Here is a 12,038-nt window from a genome sequence, read left to right as displayed (position 1 = left end):
AAACAGTCGGAAAGACGAGAAAAAATAAAAAAGCGCAGATTTACCTAGTGAAATGTGTAGTTCTAACGCAGACATTTCCGTGAGAATCGTTTCAACAATATCGCACAATCGACGAGTCGATTTTCCAAAAAATCTCAGTCTGCTTCCTAGTGAAGTTGAGAACAAAGAAAGAAGAAAAAAAAAATCTATATATACATATATTTAGAGGCTCCTTAAAAGCAGCTGTGGCATACGATTTATTACAGTCTGATTTCGGAAACATCTTCCCACAAACCAAAAAAGATGAAACAGATTAAGAAATAAATTGTACAAGTGCCAGAGAAACAAAATTCTGTACATGAGACATACATTACCACGTGTAAAGTACGACACACTGTTTCACACAGAGAATCAGGACGGCTTTGCCTTTGCAACGTTTTGAAAGTAGGCAGATGGAGCTGGTGGTTTAGGTCTCGGAGCAGCCGTGCTGCCAGGGGCGACAGATCGTGCTCCGATTGGCTGTGGCGGAGCAGCATCATTACGAGGTTGGAGAAAGCGGGGATCCACAAGGGGTTCACTGTGGGAAATACAGAGGTTATGACTCTGATTAAATTACGATTTTATTGTTCTGGATCGAACTTATTTCTCAAAACAGGAATGGACTCAGTGTACCAAAAGCAACACATGTTGTTGTTGAGCAGAACTTTCATAATTAAAAAATACGTTAGTCAAAATGAATGAGGACAATGCCATAGAGTAGTATACTTGACCTATAATATATCGCAATTCATTGCAATTGAAAAGAAAAAAGGAATTATATTCATACTACCCTGTTTTACAAAATTATGTCCATAGATGGCATGGCACCCTGTGTACAGGGTGTTTGCTCTAACGTGTCCAGAAATTATATTTAAAGCGAGCAATAAAAGAAAAGCAAGTGGTACTTTCCTGCTATTTGAGTAAGAATCAGGTAATGCTGCACCAGTAGGACCTGTTTCTTAGTCAAGTAGCTGAAAAGTAGCGCTCGTTTCTCTTTTGTCACTCGCTTTAAATAAAATTTCTGGACACGTTAGAGGAAACACCCTGTATATATGGTACCCATATTTATGCTATTTTATTCACTGTAATGAAATTTTATATAGAAATTATTACAGGATTCATTGTCATTCTGTTAGTTATTACATATGGAGCTCCACTGGAAACCACCCAGCCTGTCACATTCATACAAACACACTTATCGCAGATCAGCGGCATCAATCAGAAACATATAGCAGAAACATATGCTTCAACAATTTTTCTCTTTTCTCGTAGCACTCCCTAACAATGTGCGTAGCTGAAAAGCTTGTGTCTGGTACGGTACTTACTCTGGTTTTGTCAGTGCAGGCGATGTTTGTCTCGCACCAGCTTGACCAAGAGTCATTGCAACCTGCAGTTCAAGAGCAGTCCAAAATGTTGTCACACAAATCACACAGCACTGCATGAAAGCTCTGCAGTACCTGGTTATTCAGAAGGGCAGCGCTGGGTGGAAACGCAAAGTTCCGAGCCATACCTCCATAGGTTGGGCTTTGACCAAGAGGGCTGGGGTTCTGCATATCGGTGAATACCGGAACAAAAATTGTGTAGATAGGTCCCATAAAAGGCGCGTCCAGAAAGTAAGTCCCGTTTTCAGATATTGGCACTACTGGACTGCAGTCACCCTTTTGTCGTTGCATGCAAGTACAACTGCCTTCTAGCGTGTCACAGATGCCGGTGTGAGACAATAAGGTGCATCTTCCTTCGCATTTAAAATGTTTAAGGCAATAGAATAGCCCACTGCCTGTCATTTTTAGAGTATGCGGTCGAAGGGACAGTTTGCGAGAACAGATGATGCAATATGTCTTTGTTGTGTGGCCAGCATTCCCCCCAAGAAGGAAAAGCTGTGAAGGAACCTGTGATATGGTGGACCATGTATCGCATTTATTTGCATATTTTGCGTCATCGCATAATTTGCATGACCCTAGTTTAGCACTACAAATGACAAGAAAACAAAAAATAGCGTAATTTGCGCGCCCACGTTTTTCGCGTGCGGATATTTGGCGCGCATCCAAAGCTGGCGAACATAGCTCGCTTTCGGTTGTCAAGTGCGACTAGCGGAGTCTTCCAGCAGCATCTCAATGTATTTCATCGGTATATGAGCGGTAATGGGCCAGCATTTTGCCTCCCGACCGTCGGCAGTTGCAGAGTATTTGAGTCCTTCTTTCGCGCTTGTGCAATGCAGTGATAACGTCAATATCGACTCTACCGACAGCCTATATGACCGGCATACTAAAATTTTGCGTCGTTTGAATATCATAACGAACGTTCCCGTGCAATTTGCGCACCCCCTACTTTTCCGTTTTTTTTTAGAGAAAGTCCGCACATTATGCGAGTAAATACGGTACTTTAGTTTCATAACAGGTTTCATCATTCTATGAGGTGGGGATGCAAAAACTGATGCTTTGCTGTGACAAGAGCCTCACCAATGGTGGGAACGGTGTAGAGGCATGGTAGAACCCAGCGAAAGTAACGATATTTTTCCCATAGTTTTTTTTTTTTATACGTGGTTATTGGGAACTTGCTCTCTGGATACCCGCCCTCCCCCTTTGTACAGAAGGAAATAGAGCTCCTCAGATCAATGTTTGGGTAAAGCTTACCGGTTTCGTTGCTGCAAGTGTGTTGGGGCTGCCTTTATTTCCCTGCTGTACTTGATACACGTTTAGTTGTTTGTTAAGCCACTGAATCACTGAAAACGGCAAACAGAGGAAAGGTAAGACTAACTCTATCAAAAAAAGAAAAGGAATGGCGCCTCTCGTGCCTTGTCATAAAGAATTAATAGACCCACCATTCTCATTAGTTTTGATCTGCTTCTGTGTTTCTTCCAGCTTCTGCTGTTTCTGCTCCAAGTCATCCTTCACTTTCGATAGCTACAAAAAGAATCAAGAGTTGCGCAACAGACAAAAAAAGGAGAATTGTGCATCATCATGTGCGTATAATTGCGTATTGAGCAGTATGCAAAGAGAAACCCCTACGGACCTCTTCTGCCATTTTCTTGCAAGTAACTCTGAGGTCATCCACTTCTCGATTCACCTTCTGAAGCACGTTCTCTTTCTCCGTCAGCACTTCTTCCTGCTTTGTGATCACTTCAGATCTTAACCGCAGCTGAAACAGGTAAAGAAGTTGTGAAACGATCCTCCTGCTTTTCAAGGAATTGTGTTGCTGAGCTGAAATATTTATTCATTTTATTTATGGAAGTACTCTAAGACCCAAATGATGGGGCATTGCATGAAAAACAAAAGTGGGGGGAGTCACAACAATACCGTGCAATAGAATATGGATATTCAAACAATGCAAAGGAAAATTGAAAGCTCCTTTCTGAATATATTAAAACCTGTATTAAAACCTATATTAAGCATGGTTTCCGAAGTCATTCCACACTGACAACCTGGCACTGCGAAAGAAGCTCCCTCTCTATCTCTCAGTCACCCCAAATATGACTTGTATTCATCAAAATGGCAGAATGGGCCTGTTGGTACATGACTGAATTAAAACCGCAGCACGGAACACGGACAAGAGCACACAGACGACACTTCTTTCTGTTGATAGTGGAGCAAGTGTCGTCTGTGTGTTCTTGTCCGTGTTCCGTGCTCCAGTTTTAATTCAGTCATGACTTGTATTATTGTAGAAAACAACATGTGAGCTTATTCCTTTGAAGGGCCGAGGCCAGACTTGTGCCCGTTACCAAAAAAAAAGGAACTAAATACCGTTACCCGTTACTTCAGAAAAAAGTAACTAAATACGTTATTCGTTACCAACATACAAAAGTAACGAGTTCTCGTTACTCACGGGTAACGAGTTACTTTTACGTTACAGCCGCCTAGTTAAAGGAGCCAACAAACATGCCGTCATTTGCCTTCAACCCTTTATTAATGAGGAATTACACTTCAGAAGAAACTGACACTCGAAATTTGTCGTCCGTCCATCGTGTTCCGTGCCTCTCGGCCCCTTACCATGACTCTATATCAGCTTGCCTGGACCTTCTCCCTCCTTTCCGAAGTCGGGGTCATTGGAGAGTATGAAAACACAAGAAAAAACACTTTTCGTGGCACCAATCACCAGCGGTTCCCAAAAACAGACGAGGGGCTGCGTCATAATTTAGGGCGCTCAGAAGCAAAGACAATAAAAATCTAGAAGTCGAAACGCGTTTTTTGTTGCCATAGCACAATTGGTGCCCATTCTTGTGAAAGAGTGATGGTCGGAGATTACGGAAACAAGAGAAAAGACAACGACACATCCAGCAAGGGACTTTGAGTCACAAGTTGTCGTGGGTCACGCAGGTCAAATCTGCACGCATTGCGCCACGCGGAGTGCCGAAATGTGCTCCCCCGCGCTGAAGAAAAGGAACGAGTAACGTCAGTAACGAGTTACCAAGTTTTGTAACTGATTCCGTTACTATTACAATTTTTAAAAAAGTAACTGAATCGTTACTTCGTTACCAAAAAAAGTAACCGTTACCAAGTAACGAGTTACTTGTAACGAGTTAGGCACAACTCTGGCCGAGGCGTACCCATTCCCATGGTAACTGTCTGCTCCCCCGTAGGGAAATTCGCTGTGGGGTGTTGCACTCCGTCTACCAAGCTTTGGAAACTTTTTTTTTTAAATATTATTGTGAAATCGGTGTGGTAAAAAAAGAAGTTTGTCTTTGTGTGGTGAACATCTGGACCCATATTAGTAGGCTACAAACAGTGCACTAAACACGTGTGGTTAGAGGTGGCTTCTGGACCCTTTTAAAGTGGGACTCCGCAACCAAATCACCACAAAGGTTGTGGTATATCCGTAATCTTTGGGATGTTAGGAACATGTGTACGAAATATCTTGGTTCAAAACCATGCAGATGTTACTCAAATGAATCATTAAGAAGAGAGTGCTTCGTTCTGTGAAGCAAGAAGGTGCTGAAGGCAACACACTGCTGACATCATCCAGCATCTGGCAGGGGAGAAAGGATGCATGCTTGGAAGCAGACAACAATGCTGGGTGACATCACAGAATCCTCCTCCGGACGAACCGTCGTAGTACGAAGCTGTTTTCTGCTCTTCGCATTTCAGTTTGCAATTGTTATCGTTTACAAATTAATTACTACTTGCGCAAAATGAATACAAATGCTGTATTCGGTATCGAGGGGGTGGTTTGTGTTCGGTATGATGCTCACCTAATTTTTTTTCAAATCCTTGCAAAGTCTCCCTTTAAGCTTACCTGCTCTATCATGCAATGGACCTTGAAGATTACACATGTCACCATAGAGACAGCACCACCAACAGGCTTAAAGAAAACACGTTGAGCACTCACCTTTGAGTGATAGTTGCGTATCTCTCCCTGCAGCTTTTTGATTATCTCATTGCCTTTTACCACGTCGTCCGACAGTGTCTTCAGTGCTGTCTCTCGTCGCGCCATCTGCCCTTGCTTTTGCTCTAGTAGCTCTTCAACCTTTTTCTATATTGAAACAGATATTGAAAAATGTGCACTGTGTTTGCACACAGCAATGATGTGACAACAAAGGACAGTACCTTTTGTTGCTGACATTCTTCCAGCTGCTCCAGACGCTGTCTGTGGGCACAGTCCTTTTCCAGGAGTTGCCGTTCAAGTTCACCGACTCTTGACCTAAGAGAATTGACATCCCTCTCGTGGTCTCTTCTGTCTGCTTGCACATAGTCCTTTTCTCTAAATTGCAAAATAAAATTATAAAAATCACGTAATAACAGCCCCGTAATTTTTATTTTTGTACGTAGAACTTACGTCTTTCCCATTGTTTACGTGGGTGACGCTTAAGAAATTTAACATAATGTTTTGGTGTAGGGTGAAATTAATAAAAATAATTTAATTCTTATAAATAATTAACTTGAGCTATGTAATTATAACTAGTAAAATAGAATAATTAAATTGAAAGTCACCAAAGTAAGTTCTATGCCCAAAACTTCGCAGACCCCTACAGTGAAAAGAGGCCCCCGAAATCTTGATGGTAGGTCATGTGACCGATTTTCAAACCGTATGCACTACCTGGTGAGAATCTGAGCAGTTTCTTGGCACTGATTGAGAGTGGCCTCCAGCGAAGATACCTTTGATGCAAGCTCCTTGTTGAGCTGGTCAGACTTTGACAGCTTCTCCTGTAGGTCCTGTTTGCGAAATAGTAGTATGTGGGCATACCATAACAGCTGTAACAGATACTGCTTTCGTGTTCTGCTATGGGGTGCTACGGGAAATTTCCTGGACTGTGCTTACTCCTCCATGACTCTGAGAGATAACTGGTACCTAAGTACTCTACGTGACACTAGCTACATGCTTTGTGCATAGCAATCAATGCCGACATGAGTGTAACGTGATGTGTAACGTGCTAGATGTGTTAATGTGACGATGTGACCATTGGTGGACAACCACGAGCGAAGAATACGCATGGAGTTGTTCTTCACGCTTTCTCATCATGATTCACCAAGGGAGATTGGCCAAGGTTAAATGTAACTATGCTCGTTAATTATGACAGACGAGGACGTCGAGTACTGATTAATAGAATGGACAGTGGTGCAGCACATAAAATGAAAATGCAACGCAGTGTAGGTGAGTTCTATATGCATCTCAAAAAGGTTTCCATCTTTTATTTTACATGAAGTGCAGAAAATGTGCCCTACGCTGACAGGCGAACAGTGTTGACACCTACTGCGTATCTGAGTGTTTTGCTTGACAAGATGCTCGATTATTTTGGGGGGGCATATGTTAGGTATATTGCCGCTAAGAAGTCTACATATGCGACACCGTCTTTAGGATGGTGGCATCCCCAGTCAAGGTCCCTTAGGCGGCTGCCATTTTGGCACCCTGCTTTAACAGAATCACGAAGGGTATTGTAGAAATGAACTTCATCGAGATGATGGTTGGCTAGGTGCGTGCTATGCAGTGAAGTTCATTTCTAAGAGTGTATGCTAGCTCTACCACACCGTCCAGGGAATGGGGACCAAGATGGCAGGTGCACCCGCTGGCAACACTCAGATCTGGCGGGCAGTGGCAAGTGGTGTGTCCAAGGGTGACACTGCCCTAAGACGGAGTCGCGTATGTAGGCTCCCTAATCGCCGCCATCACCTAGCGCCCTCTATGTGTGAAAGGGCAAAGTTTGATATAACGACCGCTACCTATTGTAATTTTTTCAGTAGGAGTGTGCGAATATTCGAGTTCTCGAATTCGAATCGAATATCAAACGCTCGAACTATTCGATTCGCGAATCGAATATCCAATATTCGATTTTTCGAATATTCGACTATTCTATGAATGTGAACGACACTACCCGAAAGTGGGCTTCACCTGACGCTTCCGTGCATGAGGTGAAGCCTGCTTTACGAAATTGGCCTTGCTGCAGGACCAACACAGGCCGGATGGTGTTTAGTTTGAGATAACGTTATCCAAACTTAGTTGTGTAGACATTGTCTGTGGAAGGGATGGCGCCCCTCCCACATGCAGTTTAGCGGTGCCGACGGGGGACTTTAATTTGATGTTTGTGAGGTTGCCTTTAAAAAGTTAGGACTCTTGAGTAATGACTACAGCCCACAAACAAGAAGGGTGTGTTAAAGATGTCCTTTATGTATAAAATTTCAGCAGTGCAACTTCCTCGGGTGAGAACACAGAAACTAAAGGGTGTTCATGGCAAAGCTGAGGCAGGATGCCAATTCGTTTGTTTCACAAATGGCCTGTGGTTGTCTGAAGCAATTACGGCCTCATCCGTATAACATGCTACTGCCTGACATAAAATTTTGAAATAAAGGTAACCACTCCAGTACTCCAGTAAGTGTAGGCTCACCTGAAAAGCAGGAAGCACTCTGATGTAAAATTAAAGAGTAGGGGCTTTAAACAGAAGAATTGCATGTCTCTCTTGTGACAGTTAATGCCAGAAAAGTGAAAGTCACATATTGTAAATTTTGCACGCATATTCGATATTCGATTCGGTATTCAGAATTTTCCCCCCCATTCGATTCGATATTCGATTCGCACACCCCTACTTTTTTGTAAAATAAAGCCTGAGACCCGGTTTCAGCAATGTCAGTTAACACTTAAACCAACGTTAGACTGCCTGGTGTTAATCGTCAACCATACATCGTCAATGACTCTATGTGACCCTGTCTGACAGGCTATCCCGCATAGGTAAAACAGGGTAAACGATTAACACTAAGTTTAGGGAGGTCTAATCTCGGTTTAAGTGTTAACTCACGTTTGTGAAACCAGGCCTGATATGTGACTAAAGTCGCTGTGTTAAATTACAAGGAGGCCATACCTGCATCAAGAATGGTGATCGCCATTCACAAAACAAATGATTAAAATAAATCAAAATAATTTATTGGGCAAGTCCAGGAAACTTCTCACTGCACCTTGTCTAGCAGAATGGCAGGAGCTACTCAAGGCACATAACTAAAGCATGCATAACAAAAAGGTAAAAGTACCTTATTCAGTGCATCCAAAAGTGAAACTTGAGCCTCAAGGGCTTGAATTTGCTTCTTAAGCTTCTGCTCTTGTTCACGGTGCTCCAGATCACCCTTGAATTGTTGCTCCGCAGTTGCCTAATGCACATAAGATTTCTAATCAGCTTAAGCATATACATTGTAAGAAGAGCAAGATAAAAAACGAACTTCAAAAACATCATTCAAATAGCGTAACATACTACAAAGCAGCAGTGTACTGGTAGCCTCGTACTTTCCGAATGCGTTCCTGTTCGGCCAGCAGGTCTCGTTCGTGTTGCTGACGGAGAGATTCCAGTTGTGCCGAATGCAGTGAGCGTGTCCGTTCTAACTCCCTCTCCCTATCTGCACAGGCATCCTGGTACTGCTTCAAACGCGAGTGGAAGTCAGCTTCACAGTTCCGAAGCGACAGCTCCAGTTGCTGCTTTTCATCCTGTTGGGAAACCACAGTGACGACCAATGACAGAAATACATTTTTAGTGTGTTAAACCTAAAATGTGCATTCACCCCGATATCCATCGCCGTCACTTCGGGTGCAACTCCAAAAATGAACTTGCAAAAGTGCAAATTCAACCACCAATACAGGCACCGGAGAATGCTGAGTAATACCAATGCACATTCAGCACAGCTGCTCGGCATTGCGTTTTCATTTAAAACGAGAAACACTTTTTTTTTTTTTTTTTCAACTAAAAACCTGCTTTTTCCACCCTGTATCGCCCGATTTTACCCTGTTTTACGGCCCCTGAAATAATACCCAATTTTTGCACCATGATTTTTGAAAAACGTAAAATCCAAACCCAAACAGGTCTAATTATACGTAGGGTCTGACTTTTTCCAGTTAAGTACCGTCCCCACATTCGTGCGAAAAAAAATGGGTGCTATTTCTAAACCTGTAATTCGTGGCGAAATAAGGTTCCGTTGGTACATTCTGGTGTTACCGGGTTACTTTTGTGCTTTCTGTCCAGCAAACGGTCCTCGGTAAAGCCACATGTATTATCAACCATGCACTCTCGCAAATTGTTGTCACAAGCACCACATGTTATAACATCAAATGTGCTTCACGTAGTTTAATGTTGCAGTAAAACAATATTTACGTCAGAGATGCGTTGTGATTCCTATTAAATAGTGCATGCGATACAAGATACAATGCGATTGGAATTCTGAGAGAAACCGAGATTAACCCGAACTGCTCCGAAACTCATTTGGGGAGGGGGGGGGAATAATCTGGAGGAATTGAGTGTAACCCAAAAACAACAGACCCCAAATTATACAGTGTGTACAAACCTTCAAAGCCCTGACATTGAATGTGAGATGTTTTCTCACAAAACTCTCAGGAGCGGGAGTAAGCTTCAGTGACAGGTGAACAAGGTGCTTGAAAGGATTTGTTTCCACAACATCCAGGAACGACGGGTCGCACCCCAGTCGGCCGTGAGCTGCGAACATCATGACGAACCTGCAACAAGATTCAGCGCAGTTCATGCATAATAACCTGAACACCCTCATGACACAGTCAGCAGCCTGCTGTACAGCTTGAAGCGGAGTTAACTTGAAAGCGCCTCCGACCTGCGGAGCGGGAAGGGAGCCATACTAGCGGCGCTTAGGAGAAATAAAGGGAAATAGTGTTTAGTCCAGAGCCGTAGTGATGGGGGGCGATAGGGGCAGCCCGCCCCGGGCGCCTTCGATCGAGAGGACACCGAACGGCAGGCCCTGGCAGGTTGTTTGTACAGTATAAAGTGGGAATGAAGAGAATTTGAATTTACAATCTCTGCAGTGCAAATGAGCATTTTCTTTTCTTTGTTTACAGAGCTTCTGACAGCAGTGAGGGGCGGTGCTTCACGTTTACCCTGGCCTGGGCGCAAACTCGCCTCGCGACAGCTCTGGTTTAGACTGTCCCACTTGTGCTGCGGGGGTGTCCGCCTTGCCACGAGCTGTTGACTCGGGATTACTCTCAGGTGTGGTTTATCGCGACGATTGTTTGGGTTTGCAGCGATTATGTAAAGGTGTATGTTGGCCGATATCGCACGGATGCGATGCTGTTATCTCTATCATACATGTGAAGGCAGTGTCACGACCACAGCTGAGGGTAATGCCGAGTCAACAGCTCATGGCAAGGCGGACACCCCCGCAGCACAAGTGGGACAGTCGAAACACACTTTCCCTTTATTTCTCCTAAGCACCACTAGGGTGGATCCCTTCCCGCTCTGCAGCCCGGAGGCGCGTTCAAGTTAACTCGCTTCAAGTTGTACCCATGTGTTAATATAACGCATCAGAATCAACTTACTTCGGTCCGTCTTTGTGTTCATCCTTTATACACATTTCGAGAAGGTCGACAAACTTCTGCGGGAATGCCAGAAAGTCAACCAGCAGACCCTGTTGGCTCTTGAGACTTACAGCAAAACAACACGATAGAGTAAACAGACGCAATACCGTGGAGAAAATGACAACACAAATAGCTAAAATACATACACGTGAAAGTCATCTTCAGTAAGCGTAAGGGAATACACGAAGAAAGGATCTGCTTCATCTGTTAATTGAATGAAGAGTTCCTGAAAGCATAACAAGGTCGCAACTCAGTACACGTAATTGGAACACAGGTACAGATCGTTGTGCTTACTTTACGCCCGGCGTGAGATGAACCAGCTCTCTTGATTGTCAAGCACAGGGGTGATACCCTTAAAATGCATAACACCCGTCAGAATTTATGTATGCAACTGAACGTAAAACCAGTGGCGTAGCCACGGGGGGGGCTAGGGGGGGCCCGAGCCCCCCCTACTTGCAACGGACCGACCCACACAAATCGTGCAAATCCGAGGAGAACATATGGGGGGGGGGGGGGGGGGGGGTCAGTGTGACGATCGCGAAAGTTCTTGCAGTTCATGGCGGCTATCTAAGCGGCACTCTTTAATGGTTTTCAAAGTATGAGCTTTTCAAAATACTTCCAATCTCGTGACACCACCTCGTTGGTCATGACAGCCTATACATGTAATCGTATTGTGAACGTCCAAATCGACTTTTTTTTTTCATCCGCAGCTTGGAGTGTGCACAAGTATGTGTGTTGTCGCACACAGGATCAGTGGAGAGCGGGCGAGTTTTCGTATCCAGCCCCCCCTACCTTGGAGGTCTGGCTACTCCACTGCGTAAAACATACCTCATGTGATTGCTGCTCGAATCATCTTTCACTTGAACGTTCACGGACCGACAGAATATAATTTCTTCGTCCGAGCCATTTGCAGATGATACGGTGTCTCTTCGATAATGTGAGTCCAAGATCATCTTCATTTAATACTAGCATCCCATCCAGAAAGCAGTCATTTTTGTTGCCCTCATGTGTGAGATATCTGCGATGTTTTCGTTTTGCAGGAAAAACGAAGTAAACTTAGTAAACAGAGAGCAAGCCCCGTTGTCAACATTACAAACCACCGCCAACATCAAACACCTGTGATGACGTCACAATGCTTTTACCGTTGTGATTGGTGCGTTTCAAAAATTGATCACGCTATCGATACCTTGTTTATGGATGCACACACCTTGGGACCTGAGCCCCTGAGCTGATTT

At 43.9% G+C, this 12,038-nt stretch overlaps 1 protein-coding gene across 1 annotated transcript; it reads right to left on the bottom strand.

The window, feature by feature from the left end:
- Window positions 1-212: 212 nt before the first annotated feature.
- LOC135392769 (spindle assembly abnormal protein 6 homolog) lies at window positions 213-11,924 on the bottom strand. Its single transcript, XM_064623486.1, has 16 exons — window positions 11,632-11,924; window positions 11,098-11,155; window positions 10,950-11,029; window positions 10,765-10,869; window positions 9,768-9,936; window positions 8,719-8,916; window positions 8,469-8,585; window positions 6,049-6,164; window positions 5,559-5,712; window positions 5,341-5,484; window positions 3,031-3,156; window positions 2,840-2,921; window positions 2,652-2,740; window positions 1,476-1,565; window positions 1,344-1,405; window positions 213-556 (listed from the first exon to the last, which is right to left on the bottom strand). The coding sequence occupies exons 1-16, from the start codon at window positions 11,760-11,762 to the stop codon at window positions 391-393; spliced, it is 1,887 nt and encodes a 628-aa protein (XP_064479556.1). The 5' UTR covers window positions 11,763-11,924; the 3' UTR covers window positions 213-390.
- Window positions 11,925-12,038: the final 114 nt, after the last annotated feature.

This window comes from Ornithodoros turicata, chromosome 4, assembly GCF_037126465.1.
Source record: "Ornithodoros turicata isolate Travis chromosome 4, ASM3712646v1, whole genome shotgun sequence".
Lineage (NCBI taxonomy): Eukaryota > Metazoa > Arthropoda > Arachnida > Ixodida > Argasidae > Ornithodoros > Ornithodoros turicata.
This window is presented reverse-complemented; position numbering and strand designations above follow the sequence as displayed.